The sequence below is a fragment of the Oreochromis aureus genome, linkage group 16, assembly GCF_013358895.1.
Source record: "Oreochromis aureus strain Israel breed Guangdong linkage group 16, ZZ_aureus, whole genome shotgun sequence".
Taxonomy (NCBI): Eukaryota; Metazoa; Chordata; class Actinopteri; order Cichliformes; family Cichlidae; genus Oreochromis; species Oreochromis aureus.
This window is the reverse complement of record NC_052957.1, coordinates 12,799,724-12,827,269: the sequence shown is the minus strand read 5'-3', so window position 1 is coordinate 12,827,269 and position 27,546 is coordinate 12,799,724. Positions and strand designations below refer to the sequence as shown.

The 27,546-nt window shown below is 39.4% G+C and overlaps 1 protein-coding gene across 1 annotated transcript in view; it reads right to left on the bottom strand.

Moving 5' to 3' along the window:
- The window catches only part of cps1 (carbamoyl-phosphate synthase 1, mitochondrial), a 61,563-nt gene extending 43,191 nt beyond the window's left edge, over nucleotides 1-18,372 (bottom strand). Inside the window, exons 1-21 of the mRNA XM_039600505.1 lie at nucleotides 17,960-18,372; nucleotides 16,711-16,820; nucleotides 16,298-16,442; nucleotides 14,282-14,371; nucleotides 14,134-14,190; nucleotides 13,948-14,040; nucleotides 13,742-13,831; nucleotides 13,002-13,130; nucleotides 12,687-12,793; nucleotides 12,396-12,537; nucleotides 12,079-12,156; nucleotides 11,174-11,272; nucleotides 10,949-11,044; nucleotides 9,119-9,308; nucleotides 8,777-8,934; nucleotides 8,386-8,514; nucleotides 7,139-7,283; nucleotides 4,788-4,998; nucleotides 4,294-4,492; nucleotides 4,028-4,204; nucleotides 720-841 (exon numbers count right to left, since the gene is read on the bottom strand). Coding sequence (XP_039456439.1) covers nucleotides 720-841; nucleotides 4,028-4,204; nucleotides 4,294-4,492; nucleotides 4,788-4,998; nucleotides 7,139-7,283; nucleotides 8,386-8,514; nucleotides 8,777-8,934; nucleotides 9,119-9,308; nucleotides 10,949-11,044; nucleotides 11,174-11,272; nucleotides 12,079-12,156; nucleotides 12,396-12,537; nucleotides 12,687-12,793; nucleotides 13,002-13,130; nucleotides 13,742-13,831; nucleotides 13,948-14,040; nucleotides 14,134-14,190; nucleotides 14,282-14,371; nucleotides 16,298-16,442; nucleotides 16,711-16,820; nucleotides 17,960-18,082 — 2,690 coding nt within the window. The 5' untranslated portion in view covers nucleotides 18,083-18,372. The remainder of the gene's footprint in view (nucleotides 1-719; nucleotides 842-4,027; nucleotides 4,205-4,293; nucleotides 4,493-4,787; nucleotides 4,999-7,138; nucleotides 7,284-8,385; nucleotides 8,515-8,776; nucleotides 8,935-9,118; nucleotides 9,309-10,948; nucleotides 11,045-11,173; nucleotides 11,273-12,078; nucleotides 12,157-12,395; nucleotides 12,538-12,686; nucleotides 12,794-13,001; nucleotides 13,131-13,741; nucleotides 13,832-13,947; nucleotides 14,041-14,133; nucleotides 14,191-14,281; nucleotides 14,372-16,297; nucleotides 16,443-16,710; nucleotides 16,821-17,959) is intronic.
- Nucleotides 18,373-27,546: the final 9,174 nt, after the last annotated feature.

Below are 27,546 nucleotides of genomic sequence, written 5' to 3'. Positions count from 1 at the left end.
TATGTTATGGAGCCAGTGCCTCTTTTTTCACTTAGCCAGCTGACCAAATAAGAGAGTGTACAGTGTGTGATGCAGTGTACAAATAAAGATTAAAATATGCTGCATTATATTTTTTCCCCGTGATTTAATTATAATTACCCTTCAGTCTAGAGGAAAAAAATCTTATGCACACAAAGATTGCTGAGCAGCAGAGCATGAAGCCCACCTGTGCTCAGCGCCGTGCTCCATCAGTCTGGCAGCAGACTAACATTTTGTGCCCATCCCCATGTCCCCTGCTCCAGAAGAAGTGGAAACTACAACAACACTCCGTGTGTCAGCCTGTAGCAGTGGGTGCCCACCAAACGGCCAGCCATTAATTATTAAACAGCAGAGTCGGAAGAAAGCAGCAGGTAACCTGTGGCTGAGCAATGATAATTCACAGAGGCTTGGATTTGAGCTGTCCAGGTAAGAGCTGGAGGGCAGAGAGACAGGAAAGAGAGAAAAAGAGGGGGAGAAAGGTAGTTGCGAGGAACCCTGAGAGAGAACCCTGAGAAAGAATGAAAGAGACAGACACCGAGACGTGAAGAGACTGGGGCTCATCTAATCTGTGGGCACCGTTTATCATGTTTCTATCCACACTCATAAACAAACAGACGGCACATCTACTTTTTTTTTTTTTAAATGTACATATCTATTTAAGTAAGTTCAAGTTAATTAAATAAACACTCTGCATGCTTTACCTTTTGTAGTTTGCAAGATGTTGCTCCACTTTTGTTATTCCATGAAGTTTGTGGAGGAACCACTTGTCTATGGCTGTCAGCTGGTGGATCTGATCAACACTCATCGTGCCACTGTAGAGGGCCTGAGAAGTAAAAGAAAGAAACAAAGAAAGGGATCATCATGATCTTCCATTCTTAAGAGTATTATGAAACTCGGACACGTGTTTAATTGGTCAGAGTTTTAAAATTTGATTTTATTCTGTGATATGGCTTCTCATGAGAAAAACCACATAACCAATAACCCAGTGATCTCTAGTGTATTATAAGTAAATCAAGTGCATGAACAATACAGAGTATTATTGTAACATTTTATCTAAAAGAAAAATAAGTATTTTATCTAAAATAAAGTGTCTAAAGTGTCAGGCTGATAGTGTGCAAGCCCCTTGTACTGAAGGCTTTTTATTCACAGCAGAGACGGCCCGGTTCAATTCCGCCCCAGGCCATTTACAGCATGTCGTCCCCCCTCTCGCTCTTCTTACCTTCCTGTCATCCAACTGTCACTATCTAATAAATGCAAAAAAGCCAAAAAATAAATCTTAAAAATCTGCACACACAGACAAACAGTTTCCAAGGACAACTTGCCAGAAAGTCCAAGGTTATCTGTAACAAACCATCTGGTGCACCAGGTTATCAACCATGAGAAATACCTACAAAGAGCAGACCGATGTAGTCGTTTCCAAAATAGGCTGGGATGCCTTGCAAAATTTATGTAGACTGGAAAGTCATTTATACCCTATACGTACTTGAATGTAGTACATCGTAAAGCAAGGATGCCGAAAGTAGAAAAAAGAAAATGTTTTCAGTTGTTACATTTGTGCATGCAGACAAAAGTACTTTGGAATAACAAAAGTATAGTTATATTACATTTGCAGTAGATAATACCAATACCCCCCCCACACACACTTTTCTGTAACATATTTATAGTAATATGTTGTCTTTAACCCATTTTCAACTACATATAGGGACTGAGGGTACAAATCATTGCATTTAGTTTTTAATTTACATTTTATAGTACCACAACTTTTTTGAGAAAAAGGTTTATAAACATTAACCCAATTTTTCAATTGTCAATTGTAGCATTGTCGTATTGGATAATATTAACTGGTAAACATTTAGCAAATTACATTGAAGCCTCAACAGCTAGCGACCAGTTGCTCTAACACCTGTTATGTGTCTGTTATGTTAAGTGCTTCGAGAAACTGGTCCGACGTCACATCATGTCCTGCCTGCCACCCACACTCGACCCGCTCCAGTTCGCATACAGAGCTAACAGAGCAACTGAAGATGCCATTGCTACAACACTCCACACCACCATCTCTCACCTGGAACAACAGGGGTGTTACACCAGGATGCTCTTTGTTGACTTTAGCTCTGCTTTCAATACGACACTCCCGGACAGACTAATAGTTAAAGTGCTGGATATCGGACTTCCTTCTGCCACCTGCTGCTGGATCAGAGACTTCCTGTCAGAGCGTGTACAGAGTTAGAGTGGGGCCTCATCTTTCCTCAGTCTGTGTCCCCTACTGTACACTCTGTACACACATGACTGTGTTAATTCGCACCCAGACAACGCAGTCATTAAGTTTGCAGATGATACCACCGTGGTGGGGCTCATCTCTGGGGGAGACGAGACGGCGTACAAAGCTGAGGTTCAGAGGCTGTCAGATTGGTGTGTAGACAACAACCTGGACCTCAATACCACCAAGACAAAAGAACTGGTAGTCGACTTTAGAAGGTGGAAGTCTGAGCTGTAGCCTGTCAGCATCAATGGGGAGTGTGTGGAAAGGGTCTCCAGTTTCAAGTTCCTGGGTGTGCACATAGACCCAGAGCTCCAATGGAGCTCAAACACCTCTGTGGTTTTGAAGAAGGCCCAACAGCGTCTCCACTTTCTGAGAATCCTCAGAAAAATGGACCTGAAGGAGCTGCTGAGCATCTTCTACCGCTGCTCCATTGAAAGTGTGCTGACATACTACATCTGTGTGGTTCTCCAGCTGCACTACGGCAGGTCCTCCCCGAAGGACCTGTGCAGCACTCGCTGTCTCAAAAGGGCACGCAGCATCCTACAGGACTGTACATACCCAGGACACCGGGTGTTTAAACTGCTGCCATCTGGCAAGAGATTCAGGCTGCTGAGGTCCCGGACAAAAAGACTAAAGGACAGCTTTTACAACAGGGCAATAGCCCTAATCAATGCTAACAGCTCACCTGATTGGCTACCTCCCTGGACTTTTTGGGGGGGTAACAACAACAACAATAATAATATTTATATTTATAAAAAACAAGGTGCAATAATAATAATGTGCAATAATAACAGCGTGCAATACACATACACTTATTCTTCATTTTATTACTAAGTTAAGTTACTGTGTTGTGTTGTGTCGTCTTGTATGTAGTGCCAACGTGGGACAGTTTTCCAATTTCATTGTACTATGTATGATTGTGCAATGACAATAAAGAGTTATCTTATCTTAACAATGACTATATTAATCCAGTTATTTCTCCACCATTATCTTGCACCTTTACATCTGGCTGTAAGTCTCTTACAGTTGATGCAATTTGTTTTTTGCTTTACACACAACAAAGTAAATGGCCCCAAGATGTACAGGTTTAAAACTCAAACTATTCAAACTTTTTGAGCTTCCAACAGTCTGAGATCACATGGATAGCAGGCAGTTTAGCTTTGAGTGACAGTAGCTATGCTGACCACCCCGCAGCATTACAGACTAATTTAACAGACTAGAGGTAAAATGTGAATCATCAATCGCTGATTCTGTCACCACCTCAATGATCTCATTCAATACTTAAGGAAATAGATCCACCGTCGGCACACAAAGCTCACACAGTCAGAGGTCTCGACACTGACACGACCTTATTCAGCTCTCCTCCCAGCCGGTGATGAAAAGCATGTTCATATGCTGGAGCCATAGATGTTTTTCACCTTGTAAGATCTTTGTGCCTGAAAAATAAAGCTCGACCCTGTGCCTACAAGTGCTGTCTCACCTTCATCTGCTTCTATGAGGAAAGCTACAGACACACAGCAGTATATGTTTGCGCGATTCATCTTTCCTCTCTCTGGAATATATTTGAAGAGCCATACTGTCAGCTCTGTTTAACTGAATCGAAATTTAAATGACGAGTACAGCCACAGAATTAAGCATTCATAGCTAGGCATGCAGGGACTTTTTTTCAGCAACATTACAAAATGTGATTTTAATGAGCAAACTATAGTGAGTGTCATTTATTATTAATGTAATGAAGAATAATTATACCTTGGCGAGGGAGAAGATGCGGGTGCTGGAGGGCACAGCCAGCTCCTGTTCTAGATCGTGGGTGTTGGACCACGGCTTCTTGAGTGGCAGCTGGGGCACAAAGCCATCTACTGATGGATGACACATCCTTAAGGCCTTCTGCATACTCTCCTCAAACGTACGGCCTATTGCCATCACCTGGATGCAAAGGAGGAAAACACACGATGGAATAATTGGCTTGTCGGAACACTGAGTAAATGAGTGAGGGGTTAAATGTTTAGCCCCACCTCTCCTACACTCTTCATGGCACTGCCTATTTCATGAGACATGCCGTGAAAGCGGTCGAGGTCCCAGCGAGGAATCTTGGTGACGATGTAGTCTAAACTGGGCTCAAAGCAGGCTGTGGTCTTCTCTGATACAGCATTCCTGATCTCAGGCAGGGGGATTCCCAGAGCCAGCTTAGCAGCAACAAATGCCAAGGGATAACTATGAAACCAGGACCGGAGTGCAGGGAGACCAAAATCAAATAACAATGGGCAAAAGTGCAAGAATATTTTATAAAACATAATTTTTGTGTCAAAAAAAAAAAATGGTTAAAAAGTGGTTACAGTGTAAAATTAATGTTTTGTTGCCTCAATAGTCTGTCATACATAAATAGCTAAGATTTCTTGATGTGTTAATGTGCATTTTTATTTGTAAACTTTACATTCTGCCACACAATTTCATAACTCTGCCTTAAAAAGGCCTGTTTCAGGTGTCAACTCAGAGAAAAAAAACTTACCCAGTTGCTTTGGATGCCAGAGCTGAGCTTCTCGATAGCCGTGCATTCACCTCAATAATGCAGTACTCCAAAGAAGATGGGTGTAAGGCATACTGGATGTTGCATTCGCCAACAATGCCAAGGTGACGTACCACCTTGATGGCAGTTTCACGGAGCATATGGTACTCCTCATTGGATAATGTCTGGCTTGGTGCCACCACAATGGAGTCACCTGTAAAAGAAGTGTTGTTCAGACTAAGATTGGCTTTAAAGAATAATATAAAAAAAAAATTCTCTCTCTCTCTCTCTCTCTCGATGGATAGATGGATAGATAGATATAAACTTGGCTTTAGTTAAGTGAAAGTGACAGAAAAAGTAAATGTGTCACTTAAAAGTCATTGAGTGGTTGTAGCAGTTTTTTTTTTTTAAATTAGAGAAACTTTTACATACAATAATTTTCAAACATTAGAGCCTGTAAAAATTAATTCCAGTCATCTCATGTTTTTCTTATCCATTTTAGAAGAAAACAAAAAAAAGCTGTGAGACCAAAAAAAGGTGTTTTTAAATTGAAAACACACCTGCTTGCCCGTTTATACAATGGGCTTTGTGAGAAGCACTTAAACCAGGCTTAATGCTGGCAATAAGAGCAGATCTCAAACCCAACACTTTTTTCCTCAAAATATTGATTCTCTGTGCTCTCCTACCAAAACAGGACAAGGACAACAGCTCTGCAGAACATCTACAAATGAGTGCACCACCATGCATTTTCACTTCAGTGTCAAAGATTCAAATAAATTGCATCACCTCTCATTGACAATCACTTCTAAATTGACAACTGTGACACTGGACTGTTTTTTTTTTTTTAAATCAATTCAAATTACACACCTGTAGTTACAATCATACATCATCTCCCGCTAAATGTAAATCACACGTGTTTTGCATCTAATGGCATAAGCATAACTATACAATGATCTGTAGAACAGCAGTACTCTGTTAGTTTGGGACGTGTGTATGCATTATGGATCCACATGGAAAGGAACAGCCAGAGGACCTGGAAAATCTGACTGCGATGTTTAAGAGGTAGGGGAAAAAAGAGAGTACAGAAGATTAGTGAATCATAAATGGAAAAAAAAGTAGTAATATGGTAATCAGAACTACCATGCAAGAATGATTAGTGTGATTCAGACCAAAGAAAAAAAAAGCAAAAAGCTATGTAACGTGTGGTATTTGCACAATCTAGCGTGGGGAAAAAAATGACAGGCAAATGTACAGAGGTTATCAAAATCAGACTTCCTGTGACAGCTCAGACAGCGTGAAGAACACTGCTTGCACTTCAATAAGGTAAGGTAAATTGAAAGGCTAAAACATCTTGATCTTATAAACTAGCACACCACAAGATTGGCCTTAGGATAATCTCAAGTGACAAATCTGAATTGCAGTGGAATTTGGGAGGATCCTCCCAAATTCTGCAGAAGGATCAGCGTGAACTCACGCGTGAACTGCGCAAAACACGGACATCTGCTCATGCACCCAACATAAGCCTGCATAGCACAAGTGGACAGACTGCATTGGCTTTACTGAGTATTATGTGCAGGTCGATAAAGAGCTGCGCAAAAACACGGACATCTGCTCATGCACCCAACATAAGCCTGCATACCACAAGTGGACAGACTGCTTGCTGCTGACCAGCGTTGCTCCATCAACTCTGGCTAGAGTGCCAAACTACCTGAATGACTACAATAATATAATTTGAGGCAAGCAGACTGCATAATCCCTAAGGGAAGACCCAGTGATTGCTACTCATCTTCAGCCCGGCTCTGAACTAAGCCAGAGAAAACAGTCAACCAACCTAACTTTAACTTGAATTAACTTCTAATTTGTTCACTCTCAGAAATTTGATTATCTTTAGTTTTTTTATTTATCAATAATCTAAGACTGGGAAACAAATATCTCTCTCTTTTGTCATTACCTCAATGTTTTGCGTTTATGCTAGGTGAATAGGGAGCAACTGTGCCATTAGTTTCAACCAGTGTGCTCTTGTAACTGTCCATCTTCAAGGTCAGTATGTCCTTATTGTGCTGCCTCCCAATGGAGTACCAGTAAATACCTCTGAGTGCAGTTCTTTATTGACCTGCACATAATACTTTGTGTGTCACAGCACGATGATCCTTCTGCAGAAGCTTTAATAAATAAATTAATAAATAAATAAATAAAAACCCTCAAAAGACAGGTGAAGTGTGCTCAGAGATATGGAGAATGAGACAGAGACAGACAGATCTTAATGAAATGTAGCAGAACAAATAAAAAATGTTCACAAAAATAACAAGAAAGAGCCTCTCATAGTTTGAAAAGGGCCACAGATTAGTGCCTACCTGTGTGGATGCCCAGTGGATCGAAGTTCTCCATGTTGCAGACGGTGACACAGTTATCAGCAACGTCTCGTACCACCTCGTATTCCACCTCTTTCCAGCCAAGCAAAGACTTTTCCACAAGGATTTGATTGCTCATGGCCAGAGCCTACGATATGTAAACAGGTTAAACAATTTAAATGTGTGTGTCTACAATCATCCATCCAAAGCGGACAGAAATTAATACCTATATATTAAAGTTTAAGTAAGTTTAAGTAAGTAAGTTTAAGTAGTTAGCAGTTTAAGACATTAGTAGTAGTAAATGCAGTAGAAGTAAATGCAGGATATCCACACTTAAATGTATCAAACTATGTGTTTTGTGTAGTAAGGATTTTTGGTCTTTTTATAGTGTTTTATCTTTGTAATGCAAACTTCCAAATCACAGTGACTACAGAAAAGATGCTTTTCAGAATGCGATAAATGCGCCCTATACCCGGTCTGTCCTTGTCAGTTATCAAAATAGGGGTTAGAATTGTTTCACTGCAAACTGTCCTTCTAGTTTGTCGATAGCCAAGATGCTTTGTTGAATCAAACTAAATGTAGTAATCTATTAGGACAGTTTGCACCGAAACAATTATAACCCTCTTTTTGATAACAGACAAGGCTAGACCAGGTTAAAGGACTGTCTACCTTGGGGTTTTTATTTTGCATTCTTGTCTTGGTGAACTGTCCTTGATACAAACCAGGTGAACAGCTGCTGAGTATAATTGGCACCAATGCACTTGCCATTGAAACCAAAAATAAATAAATAACTAAAGTAAGCTTCAAAGAAATACTTAAAAAGAGCACAAACATTAAGCGTAAAAAAAAAAAAAGAAAGCACGCACCAATCTAACAGTCTGGCACAAGCGGTTCATTTTGAAGCCTGTGATCATAGATTAGAACCAATTGAGCTGTCAGACATAATGTTGAAAAGGGGAAGAGCACAAAAGAATGTTGCTTAGCAACAGCAAACTATTCCTTTCTTGGCACAGGACCAAAGAAATGTATCTGAACAATTTCAAAAGGTATTATTTCTGTGCAGGTTCATGCTGTAAACTCGAAAAAAGGTATAAAAAGAGGAAAAAACGTGGTAAGCCTAGGTATAAATGCTCCGATTGATGGTTTTGATTGATTTGGACAAAAGATTTTGAATGTTTGCTTAAATGCCAGGAGAAAAAAGGACCAGTGAGAAAAAAAAAAACATTAGCTAAGTGTCTGCTTTTTCTGACCTTCTGGGCAGTTTCCTCCAGCTTTTCTTTATTGGCACACAGACCAGAGCCCAGACCCCCCAGAGCGTAGGCCGATCGCAACATCACTGGGTAGCCTATCTGCTCTGCTGCTCGTAATGCATCAGACACCTGAAGGATGCACATAAATGTTACGCTTCCCATTACAAAAACTGTTGATACGGGCTTTAAACCACTATAGAACTATTACAAACACAAGACCTCCAATATAAGTAAGTAACTACAATGACTTTTTTTTACACTAACAAAATGCTGGAATCAAGGAACTAGTGGCAGACGACAAGCTGACAGGATATTTTGGTATCTTCTATATGTAGTTACCAAACATATTGCTCAAGAACACTTTTTTCGGCAATTGGACATGGGTCCTTACCGACTCAACAGCAATACTAGGTGCAATTTTCTCATTGATCTCCATTAGTTTGTCAGCAAAAAGCTGCCTGTCCTCTGTTGCCATTATGGACTCCACAGGGGTTCCAAGGACTTTCACCCCGTACTGGTCCAAGATGCCACGCTGGAATAATTCTACCCCTGAAAACAAATTACAGTAGCTTTTTAAGGTAAAAGATATAATAGAAGACTTAGTAGAAGGTTTTTAAGAGGGGTTTCTAACAGCATTAACATTTGAACTGAATTTCAGAGGGACACATTATTTGCATTTTTCATTCCCTTTGGTCAGTTACACATACTAAGCAAGCAACTGTGCACATCTTACCACAGTTGAGTGCAGTTTGTCCACCCATCGAGAGCAGGATGCCGTCTGGACGCTCGGTCTTGATGACCTCAGTTACAAATTCTGGCGTGACAGGCAGGAAGTAGACTGAGTCAGCCTGCTTGGAGCCCACTTCATTGGTCTGAACAGAGGCTATGTTTGGATTCATGAGCACCGTCTTCAGGTTTTCCTCCTGTATGACCGCGAGGGAAATTATTAAAAGCAAACTCACCCATGATGAGTCTTCAGTGTCACTTTTAGATCATGTACAGCATGTCTTACATTTTAGATATTCTATAGTGTTTTCCAGGCCTGTCACGTATCTCAGATAGCACAAGTCTTACTAACAACATTAACAGCTCTGCTCAATCCTTTGTGCCCCAATTCAAATGCTAAATAGAATTCAGTCATCATTAATTTTATCATTATTGTCATATTGCTGTCATTTATATTTTTTACCAAACTTTATATATAAAAAAATAATTCCCTCTATTTTTCATAAAAGTCCATTCAAAAATTGGTACATGGGGCCCAGAGATGGTGACAAATTATAGTAAAAGCCAACACCTAAGACACAGCACAACAGCATCAATGCAATTTGGCATTTATTTTTCAAGTCTCTGGAATGCTAGTGAGGGAAAGAAAATCATTTCTTTAAAAGATATTCCTTTTACAGGCTGACCTTTAACAGGTTGGTCAAAATGTCCCGTGGCCATTTAATTGGGTTAAGATCTACTGACTGCAAATATCACAGCATGAAATTCACATTGCTGTGCCCCATGGATAGGGTCACTGTCATCACAGAAGAGAGTATTTACACAAGAATAAAAATGTTACATCCAAGGATAAAGGGGGTCACTCAGTACAACTTTGTTTTCATTCGCAGTGACCATTCCCTGTAGTGGATAAGTGGAGCTAACCTATGCCACGAAACGGCCCCCCACAGCATAAGCACGGTGGCACCAAATGCTTTCATTGTTGGGGTCAAGCACTCAGGCCTCCACGGTTCTCATCTGGGTATAAACCGTTTTCACGTCTCTGCAGATCACTCTCTGTTCTTTTTTTTTTTTTTTTTAATTCCACTAAACCCTCAAATACATTTTATTTCTTGAAGTGAGCGGTTTATGCAGTACTATAGTGTTGTTCCCTACACAATTATCAAAAAGTCGCAGTTATCTAAGGTGGATTTACTTACTGTTTTTTCAATGCATATCAACTATAACACACAAGAACTGCAGTCATCAAATGTGCTCTGTCCATGAAAAAATTCTAACTCCTTTTACGTTTGCTTTTTTTACAGAGCTGAATCCAAATGCAAGCTTAGTCACAGTAGCCCATTGAGCAGTATTAGCTAGTGAATCTCCTGCATCTGTGTCCAAATAATGAACCATCTTTCATTATCATTTAAATATTCTCATCTTGCCATATTGATTAAAAAAAAAAAAAAATCACAATCAACTGGGCCTGCTCAGCATTTTTAGATCTTAATTAGATAAACTAAAATCCCAGTGTTCCATGTAATTAGGGAAAAAGCTGCCAAGCTCAAACACCGGCTCCATGATGAAATAAGCTACAGCATCTTAACTACCCGATATAAGGACAGTATAGCAGAATAAATGACACATTTAAAAGTCCATGAGCTAAAATGCAGACAATTTGGATCATTACCAGTGTTTAGACAGGAGATATAATATAATATGACTTTAAAAAAACATCTGCATCGACTCTTACACATAAAGTCACATGAAACACACTTCTATGCCTTCATTCACAACCATATCAAAGTATTATTGATTGGCTACAGAAATGATTCATTCATTCAGATGCTCTTACCTTCATGGCCTTGATGGCTTGAGATCCAGAGTAGTCAAACTCACCAGCCTGACCAATAGAGAGGCCACCAGAACCCAGTACAAGCACCTTTGAAACCTGAGTCGACACAAAAAGATGTGATTGGCACCATTTAAACAGCCGGTTTCACTAAATGACTGATATAAAATTCTCTTATGTTCAGAATATTTGAAGTTGAACCTGCTCAACCTGAGTGAAGTACTCTACCTGGGCCCTGGGAGGGATGCTGGGCTTTATGGGCATGACTGACGCTATGCTGGTATTCTTTCCTTTTTTGATCAAGGACAAAAAGACATCAAAGAGAAACTGTGGGGGAGAAAAAAAAGCCTTATAACCACAGTTCAAGTATTATATCAACAATATTGTTTTTTTAATGGTCTTCTGTTCATTGTTGTGGAGCCAAACCCCTATATTGCTTAAAACAAAAGGCTAAATTCTGGCTAAAATGTCATGGAATTTGAATTTAATTTAACTAAACTGACAGATCTTTGAGATATGGGGAAAAACGTGCTGAATAAATGATCTTCTAATGCAAAAGTTTAAAGTCAAAATTTATGTTTTTAATCAACATTTATCTTTTTTTATTGGCAATTGCAATTTATATAGCTCATTTCATTGGACGCAAACTCAATCTGTTTAACATAGAAGGTAAAAAAGAAAAACAGTGTTGGTTTACAATGCTTTAAGACACCGAAATAGAATTTAAAAAAGCATTAAAAAAAAAAAAAACAAACAAAAACCTATTGAGGAAGTCCTGTTTCAATAAAAAGGTTATAGTTTTAAATGTATGCACAGATGTAACTGGTTTTAGGTGAGCAGGGAGTTTTTTTCTCCAAACAACAGGACCACAGTAACTAAAATCACCCTCAGCTTACTTAGATCCGATTCTAAGAACAGTTAAAAGATCTGCACCTGATGACTTCCGAGGTCTGACTGACTATTGCTACCTAGACACCACATCACTTTTCCAAACCATTCACAACATTTACACAAGTACTATTTTAGAGTAGAGCTCAAAGTTTTACCCAAGTTCCATTTTGTGAATATACTTTAATTAGCTGGAGTATAGTGTTCAGGTACTTCATGCAGCACCATCAAAGTTTTTTAATTACCTCTGTGTCCGTGGGACCGCCCTTAGCCTCGGGGTGAAACTGGGCTGTGAAAACAGGTTTAGTGCTGTGCATGATCCCCTGGAAATTGTGAAATGAAAATCATGAAATTATGTATATATTTAAAAAATTAAAGATACTGTTAGCATTTTCAAAATAAATGCATCTTTCCAAAATATTAGTGTAAAATTCATACAGCCCTGTTTTTGCTTCAGTTATTATTGTAAAAGGATTATTTTTAATTTTTGTTTTTTTATAGCCAAAGCCTGGAAAAAAAATGTCCCGTTAACGACTGAATATTCACATAGACTGAAATCAACCTCATTGGTGCCATCATTTGCGTTGATGAAAAGCGGGCCCCACCCTGGGGGCAGGGACTCGCTGTCTATGCCATAACCGTGGTTCTGTGCGGTAATGAAGGCCTGGCCCGTCATCACATTCAACACCGGCTGGTTCTGGCCTCTGGGGACCCACAGAAATGAATAAAAAACATCATCTATTTCATTACATTTCTGTAGGACAGGTTACACTTTAGACTGAAATTTTTATCTGAATGCAGAGCATATACAGTACGCTGTGTCATATTTATGATTGGCTGTTAAATTGTTCACCTGTTGCCCATAGGTAGTTTGTATGACTTGGCTCCTGCAGCCAGGGCAGTGATCTGATTGCCCATACAGATACCAAATACTGGCTGGGGACGATCGCTCTCCAGCACCTTCACAAAAGAAATGTTATTACAGAAGTAATGATTGAGCTATAAACACAGTTATGAAAAGAAATTGTTGAAACAATTAATTCCAAATATTGAATATTACGTATAGATATAGAGCTCTGCAACAAATTTAGTTCCTTGTTAAACCTGCAAATCCATAAATCAATACTCAAGTCTCTCAGTGTCCATAAACATTTGTGAAGCATCCTACCTTGTGCACATTATTGATGAGTGTCTTGGCCAGAGATGGATCTCCTGGTCCATTAGATATGAACAGGCCATCATAGTCTAGACTAAGCAAGTCCTGGTCCCACGGCACTAGGTGGACTTCTGCACCTCGCTGCACAAAAACACATATGTAGTTATTCTGTAATCTTCTGGGTATACTTAAAATGTCAAATGAATGTAAAATCAAAGTAGCAGAAGATGACATTCATTTTATCCCCCTAGCTGTAAAAATAACTACAGACAACACCAAATGGACATAATGTCATAATGAGAGCTCTGACGTTTATGGTTTCAAATCTCCAAACATGTAATGTTATTTAAAAAATTATAATGATACTGCAAAAATAGAACAAAAAGAAAACATAGAGAAGGGTCAACACTGAGTGTAACGAATAAGAGCAAATCAATGAATATAATGTTATAACCAATTAAAAGCCAATATCACCGTTACCACAACAAGTCATTAACTTGGAGTACAAACATGATGAAAACCCACTCTCTTATCCATCTCCATGCCACAAACAAATTTTACATTTCTGGTGCTCATTAGGCCCAGATTTACTTCCTTAAAATTTCTAGGTCAGGTTGCAGAAAGCATGTAACAGAGCGCTGACTTTTTATTCTGTGTTTATGCAGAGAAGGTCATTTGGGGCTAAGTCACAAAAACAAGATCTCCAAATGGAACGCACACAGTCCAACAAGGATGTTTCACGCAACTCTCACCTTAACCAGCAGTCGAATTATGTTATGTTTAATGCCACAGTCGACAGCCACCACTTTAATTGGGTTGCCTTTTCCAAAAACTCTGACTTCCTGGTGAGTATAGAGGCACGACAAGAAGAGGTTAGTACCATTTTAAAATATCTGTAAACAAAATGAGTTTTTAATCTGATATTATCATTAAATAAAAAATAACTGGCAGTTGTTACCTTGGTTGAAACTTCTGCTACTAGGTTTTTCTGATTGGGGTCAGTTATGTCAACAGGCTGACCATCAAATTCAATCTTCCCCAAAACTGTTCCCTTGAGAGAAACCACAAGCCAAATATATCAGAAACTGACCGACCCATTCATTCATTAAACATGAAACAGATACAGTCTTTCTAATTGCGGTACCTTATCTCTGATGACTTTGGTCAGCATCCTGGTGTCTATCCCAAACAGCGCAGGAACCTTTTGAGGAGGGTAAGATTTACATTAACAGAAAAGTCATATTCATCATTCACACATTCTCACATCAGGAGCTGCTAATTTGCAATCTAACCTTCTCTTCTTGCAGCCAATGACCCAGAGACTTGACAGAGTTCCAGTGGCTGTACTCGTGGCTGTAGTCTTGAACCAGTAGACCAGATACCTAGAGAAACCAAAGCATTGTATTAGCCTTAGAAAAAATGTCCAAGTCCAATTTAAAATCCCTCCAGTCTATTAACTGCAGTTACACACAGTTTTAATAAAAAGGTTAGTCAACAAGAATAACCATTCTGACCTGATGCTTCAACTACTTAACCCTAGCTGTAATTAAACAAAACTTCAGTGAAGTAAAAAAAAAAAAAGGAAAATGGCCATGCGTGATTTGGAGACATAGTTTAGATAAATGAGTGGTCAGTGCCAACTGCAGTGTTAATCCTTTCTTTGCCGGAAAATTAAAGCAGCTCTAATATGATTCAACATTAACAGCTGACATTGTTATCAGTGAGAAAACTGTGGTGGACTATATGCAGTTAGGTCCATAAGTATCTGGACAATTTATGGCTTGAAAAGCAAACTGACTGCCTTCTGGCAAGCATTTTCATAGCCAAGTGAAGCCGTGCACAAAGCCAAACACATAAAGGATCCAGAGGTGAATTTAGTAGCCATTCACTGTAAATCTCAATATGAAGAACAAAGAGATGCCAAGCCAATTTAAGGAAGCCTTAAGGAGGTTGAGATGTATCAAAAACTTTAAGAGTGACCAAAAATAACAATCTGGTACATTCTTAAAAAGAATGAACGCACCACCAGCTCAGCAACACCAGAAAGCTTCAAAGATTGAATGACCACAGAATTTATTTTTCGCTTGATTAAGTAAAACCTTTCACATCTATCCAAGGCAAGAACTCTTTACGCAAGAACTCGGGGCGACCATGGCTCAGGGGGTTGGGAATCGTATCTGCAACCGGAAGGTCGCCAGTTTGATCCCTGGGCTCTCTGTCCTGGTTGTTGTGTCCTTGGGCAAGACACTTTACCCTACCGCCTACTGGTGTTGGCCAGAGGGGCCGATGGCGCGATATGGCAGCCTCGCCTCTGTCAGTCTGCCCCAGGGCAGCTGTGGCTACAACAGTAGCTTGCCTCCACCAGTGTGTGAATGTGAGAGTGAATGAATAGTGGCATTGTAAAGCGCTTTGGGTGCCTTGAAAAGCGCTATATGAAATCCAATCCATTATCATTATTATTATTATTATTACGCGGTAGCTATATCACTGTGAAAGTCTACAATCAAGAGATGTTCTCAACAACGTAAATAAAGAGCTTACAACAAGGTGCAAACCACTAGTTACACTTAAGAGGAAGGTCAGATTACACTTCTAAAAAAAAACAAAAGACCTTCCCATGCTCTTTGGGCAGGTCGGAAAAAAACTAATTAGGCAGCTAAAACTTAACTTGTAACAGAGAGATGGGAAGCGAAAAGTTTGAAGTAGAAAAGAAACAGCTCATGATCCAATATGCCACATCAGCTGTCAAATATGGTGGAGAGAATGTTATGGGCATGTATTGCTGGAGCACCTATAATGGATTGGGCCACTAGTTGGATTGGATGTAACGGATTGGCTATAGCATTTGCTCATATTAGCGAAATACTTCAAAAATGATTGGACAGTACTTCTAAGTGCAAACAGATAACGAGCCCAGCATACTGCAGAAGCATCCCAAGAGTTTCTCAAGACAAAAAAAAGTGATATTCTCCAACTGCAAAGTCACCTGATCTCAACTCAGAGCATGCTATTCAGTTATTAAATACAAAACTGAAGGCAGAGAGAGACCCATAAACAAGCAGCAACTGAAGGAGGTTGCAGTAAAGGCCTAACAGAGCATTTCAGGGGAGAAAATGATATTTGTCTGTATTAGTCTGGTGATGCCCATGGGTTCTAAACTTGAGGCAGGCATTATTTACACAGGATTTCTATCCAATTATTAAAAACAAAAGAATGAGACATAAATGCTTGTACAGTCAGAGATAATTACTCAATGTAACGGAATATGAAGACACGCTGGTAAGACAAGCCACACCTTAGTTACCTACCTGAATGCGTTCTGACTCTACATGTTTTCTCAGGCCTAGCTCATCCAGTTCCTCTGTATTCGGCACACCATAGTTCCCTACAATTGGATATGTCAGCGTCAGTATTTGACCTCTATAACTTGGGTCAGTCAGGGCCTCGGGATACCTAAAGTAGAAAAACAATAGAAACATTTTGTAAAGATTTGTATTTAGGTGATTTATTGGTTTTAGAAAATGCACTTAAACTCACACTTCTATTTAAACCTAAATAAATGCAACTGTGATGCAAAGTTATCAAATTAAAAGCAAGTTTTATGTCAGATGTCAATGCCCTTGTGTTTCTTCAAATATGTACTGTAATTGTTGAAGCATGCAAAAGAAATAAATAAAAATCTAACGCTGTTATAATTTCAGTCAGCATTTCTCCTTCTTACCCCACAAGACCAGTATTGAAGACCAGCTCTCCAGCTACAGAGGCATCATGCCCAAAAGAAATCCCTTTCATCCTGGTGCCATCCTCCAAGACCAGGTGGGCTGTCTGGGTCTGGGAGTTAAAAGTAAAGTTAAAAAAAAAAAAAAAAATCACACCCCAAAATAATATATTCTCTTTTTATTAAGCGACTTTGGAAGAACCAAAGGAAAGACTTTGAAATAGATGTGCTGTAGATTTTGAGTTTAGATGCAATGGCAACCAGTGACGCTCTGGGACATCATGCTGAAACTGCAGGCCTGTGTGAATTGTACTGTGAATGCTGAGACAGACAAATCTGTTTTTCTGTTGTGTAGGAGTAAGAGAGTGCATCTGTATACGTGTCTAAGAGAGAGAGAGAGCCCACCAGACAGAGAGAGAGCTGCATAGATTATTAAAGAGGGTGGTGTGATGCATCATGACCTCCAGACAGCGGCCATCAGGAAAACAGTGACCAATATTACTCGTACTCGTCACAGATATAAAATATTAGCATACCACCGATTTATTCACTGCATTTAGATCTTTAAAAAAAAAAATGTAATCTCTGCATTAATGCATTAATTTACTAACGTTATTTAGCAAATTAATGCATGTCATTTTAAAAACTAGTACTTTATCTACCACAACCCTGACTCAAATCAAATAAAATTTTCGCCTTTTCCGTGAATGTTGCAATCAGAGATCATCTGAAGCATGACGCAACACTCCTTCTGATTTACACGTTATGCATAGTTGTGCAGCTGTTTGCCACTTTAGGCGAGACAGGCATGTGAACATCTCACCCACTTACGGTATCTCATTTTACAACTTTTTTACGAATTGTCACACTAAAATTTCACTTGTCCATGACCGCTCCAATCTGCCTTGAAAAATCAGCCAATTTACTAAAATGTTTCACACTGACAAAAGTCAAGCTCTACCACAAACAACTTAGTGTGTTTTATAGAAACAAATATAACCGTGTGTGTATTCGGCGTATGCAAAGCATGCTTGACGCCATTTATTTCAATATACTTGCAGTTTCTACCCCCCCATCTGGCACGGATTCCTATTTGCCAGCCACCATGTGGATCAGCTGTTGTTTGTAAACTTCAGCATTTTTTTCTGAAGTTCAAGGGCTGAATAAAGTAAATTACTTCCTTTAAAACAGTTCAGTTCTTGGACTTTATCGCAGACAATAATCCTTATCGGTCACACTTCCGTTTTCTTACCTTGACACTAAAAAGTTTTGCAGTGTGAAGTCTCAGGCAGCCCGCGTTCCCCACTTTTCTGCCTAACACGCATCCTTGTCTCAAAGATTTCACAACGCTGACAGCTTGGAGGATTTTTGCCATATTAACCTATAAGCAGACTTTTAGTAAGACGGCGCAGACGTGGTTGAGAAGCTACCCGTTATAACAAATAACTGAGGGAGAAAAAGTGTGAGCGAGATTTAAGCTTTCCCTCGTGTCCACGCCGCAGGATTGCAGTATAAGCAAGTGAGCGCTTGAAACGTTGATCTGGATTCGCCGGTGGGGAATTGTTGAAGCGCACGGTGTTTAGGGCCTCGGGAAAGCAGAATGAATATAGAAGTAGCATGTGTTTAAATTTCGAATCACGGGTAAAGTGATCACATCCCAGCACAATGGTTGTCGTTTCTAAACAGCTGATGCAACAATCTTGCTTAACCTGTCGTTGAATTGAAGATGACAGATATCACAATATTGATATTGTGATTTTTAAATGTCCAAATATTTATGGACCTAATTATTTATGCATACGTTTTAATACCTCTATTTCCGTCATTTTTATCAAATTGAAATTCAAAACAGTCACTATCACAGCAAATACAAACTACAACACAGATGTGTACTTACTGAATGCAAGGAAGTCTAAACACACATGACCTTGGTAACATTCAATTTGGGATCAAGGCCCACCTTACTTACCTAGCTGGATGCATTGTGAGATGTCAAAAAATATATTATAAGGTCCACTGTCTACATACCAGGGAGGAGGGGCACAAAGGATAAACATATAGTGCATGATTAGTAGGAAGTAGGTGTTCAGAAATGTAGCTCTGTAGTGTATCAGCGTGACTTAACGTGTGAACTATATAATCACAGTCACCTGTTGGTTTACTAATAAGTTGACCTTGGATGTAGCTTTTTTTTTTTCTAATCATTTGGCCGTGTTTCAACATTATTATAGAGACTAACGTTAAGCAAAAAACAGGCTTTTGACAATTTTTTCTTAGATTCTGTTTTTAGTTTAAGTTACAATGGAAAAAAACAACTCTAGTCTAAAATGACTTTTTTTTTAAAATGTCTACACACAAGACGTTTGTGATTAAATGCACACCCTGCATTTTAGAACATTAAACACAGACAGAGCAAAAAAAAAAATGCTTTCCCACTGGGAATAAATGTGCCCACTTATAGCAAACTTTTGTATAGTGCTTTCTGTGCAACAAACTCTATACAACATTTTCTTTGAGGCCAATTGCCTGCAAAAAAAGGCAAACTGACCATGGAGTGGCTGCATGGTGGTAGGATTAGAGTGTACTGTGTATTTGCTGATCACTGCAAGACTGGTCCTCTGTGGAGAAGGCTGTCTGACTGCCACTCTGCTGTGTTCAGCAGTCTGAACAAAGTGGGTGTGAGTACTAGAACCTGTTTAGATCAGGAAATACCTCCACACTCCAGAAAATGGACTTGGAACTATAGCCTGTGCTTTATAGTTAACTTTGTTGCCATGTGCCAGTCTTTAGCATTAAAAAGGTGATCTGGTGCAATATATCATTGCATTGTACATATATACCACATTTCCCGTGATGAAGCTTACTTTGTTTTTATTTTTATATATTTTAGTTCTATGCATTTTGTGTAGTTCCTTTCTATTTGATGAAACTGCCCTCCTCTCCCTGCAAACCACAATTATTTCCCCGATCAAAATGAACCCAGTGAGCTCCTTCTGTAGATCTGTGGAACACTGCTGACATCCAGTGGCAGTTGTTGTGCAAGAGCTGCGGAGGGATCTTGAGTCACTGAATAGTGTTACAGCAGCTCAGTGAGTGGATACACTTGATGTGCAGATTTGCAGCTCTCTGTATATGCATAAGTAAAATAACATCTTCGCTCTTACTATGTTGTACAAGCTATGACAGCTTTATAGGTAAAACGACAACTAAATTTAAGTCAGAGGACGTGTCGTTTTTTGATGTAATAAAGGATGTGATGCATAGTCTCCGTTTATACTGCTGTCTAAACCTCACTTAATACCATTACAGTTTTTTTAAACGGTTGATGCTGTAATCCAATGTGGTGAACTTTAACATTTAACAGGAATTTAAAAGGTTGGTTTCATGTTTTTGAGGGCAAATATTCAGCACAACCTTAGCCATTCAGGTTAATATTGGTTCATTTTCATTTCATACAATTTGGTTTTATTTATATAGCACCAAATCACAACAACAGCCACTTCAAGGGAAGTCAAGCTTCTGTCTCTCTATAGTCAGACTGTTTATTTCTGTGATTGTGCTGTAGCTTATGCAGTAGTTTACATTTACAGTACAGTATTATTCTGCATATTAAAATAACACAGAAGAGCATTTCATGTGCATAGAACATTTATTTATCTATCCTTTTAACAACAATAAATGTGAGTTATGCAAGTGCAAATTTTCCTTGAGTGCATGGGAGCATACTGTAGAGCCCATTGCTGAGAGGATAATTAAATATAATGGTTCAACCATATAAAGTTCACTCTGGCTTTAGAGGCAAACTATGTGGAAATAAATATTCCGAAAAAAGAGGCATGAACAGGTAAGGCATCTGCAGGAGATCTGTTAGTATGTGAAGAGAGACAATGTCACATTGAAAATTCAAACGGTGCACTTAACCTTTTAAACTGGTCAGATTGTGAAACTCTAACATTAAGTCCTACAGTCATTTGGCCTGGAGTCTATACATTACAGACCTCATTACACATCAGTTTTCGTCCTGGTGCTGAACCGTTACAGTAATAAATCATTTTATTTGAAGTTGTCCTTGAGAAAACCCCGTCATAGCAGATCCATAAGCCCGAGAATTATTACTGGCTTTAAAAAGCTTTATATTAAGTCTGTAAATATTTTTATGAGACTATGAAGCCACTCAACACTTAATTGGGCAATAAATTTGTTTCTCTGTCACTTTTAAATACACAAGTCATTTAAATTTTTGTAAATAATGCAGTAAAAAAAAATAAACATGCACTCAGCATTTAGAGATTATCACTGCACTATCTTAGACCGAAAAAACTGACTGTATAATTGTAATTATAGGACTGTATTCATATACTATATTCAACAGTAATTTTAATTTCGTCCTCTCATCTTCTCTGCTGAATGTTTCCATTTACAGATAGAGTGCCAAAATTCAGCCTTAGCTCTTTTCTTTCAATAATGAAAAAATTGCATCTAGAAAATAACTATGTGATGACTGCGAGAACATGAGAAGCCTGGGCAATGTACTGTATGGCTCTTTATTACTGGGAGGGCTGTCATTAGCTGCCTTTTAAATTCCTCCACTGATTGGCTGGCGTACGGCCTAATGAACTCCAGTGTCTCTCCTCGGCGGAGGGATCCCACATTGTCTGCGGTTTCAAGTGTGAGTTTCAGATGGTGACCAAGCTTAAGAGAGGACTTAAATAGACGGCCGGGCTAACTCGCCTCTCTGTTTGCCAGGTTTCCAAGTCTTGGCCCTGACATAAGAGAGATAACTGGTGCTTCGTTTCAAGGATGTATGGTGGTTTGTTCGCCGTCAGTTCGGACTACTTACATTGAGCAGTTTGACTGACAATACTTTCACTTTACATATGAAAGCAAGTTTTTTTGTATAGTGTCTTCCAACAATAAGATTAATGAAAAATGCTATTGAAAAATATAAATAGGTCGAAAAAAGAAAGGAGTAAAAACAACTGAGAGTTTTGTGCATCTGGGGCAAAATGCTGATACTCCAAGAATAGGTGTGAATTTGTGTGTGTATGGGATGATTTTGGAGGTCTGAAAGGTTCATAAAGTAGCAGCAGATGAGAAATGTACAGCACCACAGGACCAAACCTCTCAGTTACAGTTCACAGCATACAGAAAGCAAATGCACGGAAAGCAGTGATTTGTTTCACATTCATGGCCGACCTGATTTTGTTCAAGTCATTGCACACTTTAGCTGGATTTTATGCATACAGTACTAATGGCAGGAGAGCAGGAGTAGTGACATGTGTATCAGTTGTTGCAACAGTTGTAATGACTGGAAAATTGTTTGTGTGACTTTCTGAACCAGTACTTTGAAGCTAAATGTTCCATTATTTAAAAGAAAAAAATAGTAAAACTATAGTCGCTGATTTATAATCATTCAGTCAAGCCTCCGTATCTATAATGGAGTTGTGTTGTATACTGTTAATACAAGCTTTTGAACAAGGTTTTGCATCAGTGCCTCAGCATGAGCTGTCAAGCTGGTACAAAATCCACTCACAGTGTCACCATACATGCTTTGAGTGGTATTATGACAGTTTAGCAGTCCTGCTGTGAAGCAAATTCAACCTCTGGATTGTTAAAGAAAGTTATCATCTGGAGAGAAAAGAAGGAGAAGACTTTTCCTTTTGGCTCGTATTAGATTTCCGTCCTCTGTAGTGATGCAGTAGCCTCAGTAAAAAAGGCAATAGGTACCTTTGTTTAGCCTGAACCCATCTTAAGCCCTGTGTGGCCAGTGTGGGGCTTTCTAGAGAGCGAGGGGGGGAAGAGAACACGCAGGCCACAGAGGCTGCATCAGCCCCCTTAAGGAGCCATGGCCCCCGCTCTTTGAAATCCCAAGAAACTTCACACTTCTCTGTGGGGACTATAAATAGGTACCATCTGTCCCCCCAGGCTCAGTTACAGCCTCATTCCTTTTGGCATGGACGGAGGGCAGAGAAGGAAGCACTCAGGGTTTAAAAAGAGGGGGCGGTAGATGGAACCAGAATCCAAAATTTACTCTGCTCATCTCAGAAGACTGACTGAGTGACCTCTGCTGAATATTTTAAAGCAAAGGAAGTCCTTCGCTACGGTCCGTCATTTCCTTCTTTGCGGTAACCCTTTCAGCGCTTCAGCTCCCCACCGAGCTGAATGCCAGTGACCAAGGAGCTTCTGCCATCTTTGGAATCTTACACCACACTGCACTCATCGCATGATGTTTTTCTCAAGCTCATGTTCTCAGCATTTCATTAATCATGCTTAACGCAGGAGTACTCCAAGGCTAGGACAGGTGCTATGTCTTGAAATCAGTACCTCTGTCTTTTCTTCTTTGTGGAATCTTAATTGCACAACTCGTAATTTCACGGCTGTTTTAGTTGCAGTAATATAAGATCCAGAATTTCCAGTTCGGATACAAGTTAGAAATACTTTGAACTGCAGAATTTGACAAATTACTATGAACGCAAAGTAGCAAACATTCATTGGCACTCTATGTCACAACTCCATTCCTGAGGTGAGACTGTTATAGCACCTGTCCTGAAGCAAACCTTGGAGTGATAATACGAAATGCCTCTCTTGTCCCCACCAAGGGCATAGCTACAGAGTGCGGAAGTGACCCAGAGAAGACAGGTTAAAGCAAGGTAACTGCAAAAGAACGCCCATCAAAAGCCCCCCTCTCACATCTATCAACTGCTTTGTCTAACACTACTGCAAACAATTTCTTTGCCATTCTGTGATGAAAAGCATATTTGAATGGTTCTGTTTGGCCTCTTGTAGTGTAAAACATTGAAGCCAAGTGAGACACTCTATAGGATTCTTACGTAATTTAGGGAACATAATTTGGATATTACTAAGTAGGAGGATAATAGGCTTTCACTTCAATAAAGCTGTTTGTTTTACCCCACTTTTGGTTGTTGCTTCCTATTACTGTTTTGCTTTAACATCCCAGATCCTCTATAGTGTTCAGTGATGATTTATCTAATCCTATCCACTCAAAAGAAAAGCTCCAGTAAGAAGAAAGTTGAATAAATACAAATATTTGTGTAGGGAATGCACCATGGATGATTCTAACTGGTGATCTAGACTTTTTATATGCACTATTTCTGTTATTTCTTTAAAGGGGAAAACAACCACTAGCAAAATTGTGGCTGTAAGAGCTAAACTTTTATAGTACTTGTTGACCAACTGGAAGACCTGACTACCAAAGAAGGAATACGAGGCAGATAAGAAATATGAATAGCTCTGACAGCTCATGGTCTTGACCCTAACTAGGCTAATTATAGCTCAGTATTGTCTGAGCTTGGAAGAAGATTGGCTAACTGGTCACTTTACATAACTTATTATATGATCAGAGAATATATTCAGAGTTTTTTTAAATAGAGTTAAAAAATAAAAGAATTTTCAAATTACAGGTGCATTATTTAGGCCTAGATAATGCTATAGCACCATGACAACAGGTCATGTAGGCTGGTCCTCCAAGGAAGGGCCAACCTGAGATTGGAGAGATGGACATGAGTATGGGTGAACTCTTTATCACCAATAAGTAGAATCTTTTACACTCACTTTTCTAATATGGTGCAAAAGTCTTGAGCTGCTCTCATTCCTTTATATTTTCTCTAGGAAAATTGGAAATAGGTGCAAGTATTTAATAAAATATGTAAAACCACAAGTGGAAATATGGCATATGAGGCAAAAAGAGAGTCTATGCAATTCTAATGAGCTTGAAAATCAATATTTCTTATGACCACCTTTATTTTCAACAATCTCAAGAAAGCTTAGTTAAGCTTTCTTGAGATTTCTTTAAGTAGGTCTCAGGAATAGTTCCCCAAGCTTCTTGAAGGAGATTCACAGCTTTTCTCTGAATGTTGCCTGCCTTTTGTTCCATTCTTTGTCAAGATTATCCTACACTGCTTAGGTATCCAGGTATCTTTTTACTTGGCAGTGTATTTGGGATCATTGTAATAACTGCCAATCAATTGCTTTCCAGGTAGTATTTCATGGTAGACCCAAATCTGACTTTTTCTGTCTTTGAAATTCCATCAATTCTGATAAAATCCTCTTCACCCCATGTTAGCTACAAACCATCACAGAGACTTCACTGTGTTTTACAGATGGCTGTAGACACTCACTGTTGTACCTCTCGCCTGACCTCCACTTTACATACATAAGATTATTTGATTTTCCATCAATAAAAGCCACTCTGCATTTAATCATAAGGTTATCTCTAGATAAACTCTAGATCTCTTCCACAATCCATCTTTTCTCCTGTCTCCCTTCCCTCAACCACAACCAGTTATGGCCAATGGCTGCCTTTGCCTGATCTCAGACTGGACTGAAAATGACCAAAAAAGCAGCCATTGTCAAAGAAAAACTGAAAGTCCTTCAGAAGCCTGTAGAACTATTGCGCAAGACCACTGGAAATTATAGGAACGTCTGGCTTCTTTTGAGCAAAATATAAAGAAATGAGGGTTATTCAAGACTTTTACACAGAACTGTATATATTATGCTACGAAGAAGCTCCACATAAGATCTCCCTTAGATAGTCTTCCTCATGCATAAATGTAACAGCTCCACTCCATAACCACAAAAATAAGAAAACACAACTTATTGTAACATTGAATACTGTTTTTTATCCTTATCCTCTTGTTCTGTCACCGTGGACGGCATTGTGAATCACCAAGGGAGGCTGATATATTTGTTCTTCAGATGTCACTGCTGTGCCATGCACTGTAAGGCTGAAGCTCATTCTTCTCTCGAAAGGTCTGACCTCATATCTCTTCTATGGCTTTCTCAAAGGAACTGAGCACTGAAGGTAGCTAAATAAAGGGTTAAGCATTTAGTCATGAGAAGACAGCACTGTATATATTCACTAATGCGATCCTCAGAAACAGTAAACCCAAAAATATTTAGACACCCTTTTTCTTCACGCTGCTGGAGCAAATGACACAGAACTTATTTGCCTGGATTTTAATTTGTTACGGGAGTGAAATTGAAACATTATGTAGGTTTGAATTGACAAAAGGACAAAAACAACCCAGTATTTTACTCACTAAAATGTTCTATAAATGTTAGAAATGACATTACTTGTTAAATTTTTAAAGATTATCACCTCATGAACTTGCTCTGTCCATTTTTTTCTCTCTTTTCATAAGCTGACCTGCCATCACCTCCTAATAAAGCCCAGCTCTATCGTGCTGCTGAATCCATTAAGGTTCTATAGTGGAGCTCAGTTTGGACTGCAGCACAGGTGCAAGGACTGGGGCAGAGTTTCTATAGGGGGAGGGAGTAAAGGGAAGTCAGACTCCAAGAAGATGAAGTGGAGTGCTGGGGGTGAGCCTTGATGACAGCTGAGGGACTAAGGCTTTCTCTGGCTTACCCTCACGGAGATGGGGTCAGTGAAAGCAAGTGGGTGGGGAGTGTGTAGGGGTTGGGGGCTGTGGGGTGAAGGAATTTATGCTGTTCCTTCGTCACTCGGCCCTGTCATGGTGTTGGGGGCAGGGCTGCACCGCTGGCGCTGGGAGACAGATATAGACAAGAATTAAGGAGGTAGAATTTGCACTCTTGGCCTTGTCTGGGTTACTGGCATCAGCAGCTGAAAGCTCCACTAGGTCGCCATCTCCCTGTGCCTTTACGTCACATCCTTCCTGTGGTTGTGGTGACCCCTCCTCCCCATTCACCTCCCTCAGTAGAGAATCAAACTGACCACAGCTGCTGATCTACCCAACGCACATTATCAGTGACTAGAAATAAACAATGGCTCTTTATTAGTTCTAAAAGGCACTCCTTCCACCACCTGTTCATCTAAAAAATGACATATTGACACTGATATATTAATTTGAAGTGGTCTGATCAGTTAGGTTTTTTTTTCTGACTACAGCCAACAGCAGAGATATTTCTTACCACAAAACTTCATCTGCATTTATTTCTTTTTGAGTTTTCTACACTCTTAGATACACACATATTCCAAATGTATTTGTATCAATACTCCACTGACACCACATGGGTCATGTCAAGCTAAATATTAAAGCAGATATACCATGTTCTTATGATTGCACCATCGTGATATCAATTGCACATATTCTAGATATGTAATATTTTAAAGGAATGTTAGAAATATCGTCACCTTAAACTCACTGGAAACACGGATATCTGTGCTATATTTCAAATAAATTTCTGTGCAATGCTTGGATACACAGCTGATGGTAAAAATGAAGCCCCCCGAAGAGTCCATCAGAGATGTAGTCAAAGATCAGCTCAGCTAACATTAATAATACTGTGGTAAGCAGAGATGTGTCTAATGAAACACTGATACTGCAGTTCCTAGAGGATATGACCATGGACGTCTTTTTCTTTTCAGAGAAAAAAGACGTATTTCTGCTCTCATACTCATAATCACTCACATTAACTTCTGCTTGACAGCAGCTGATTTCTTTTTCCGGAATATGTCAAATATTGCAGTTCCACATAGGATCTGCTCTTTACTTTCCATCAAAATGCTTTATCTCTCCTCTACTCATACACATTTCCATTTCTTAGTTCAGGTTTTAATGGTCTGATAGTCGCTGATTTTTGTTAATGTATCCATATCATCTATTGGCAACGCCTGAAAAACATTTCAGAATATATTACCTAGATAGGTTGTACGCAATGATGCGCAAGGCTGTGCGTAAAAGTGGGGGCAGTGCGTAAAAGTGGATCCTTTAAGAAATGATCCAGCGGAAAGATCGCGTGGCCCCGGGTAACCTTTCACGCCGTTTCAATGTTTTCGTTTGTGATTATAGGTATATGGCTAAACACCTTCTGGCTCGTAGCCCTATATTCCAAGTTTAG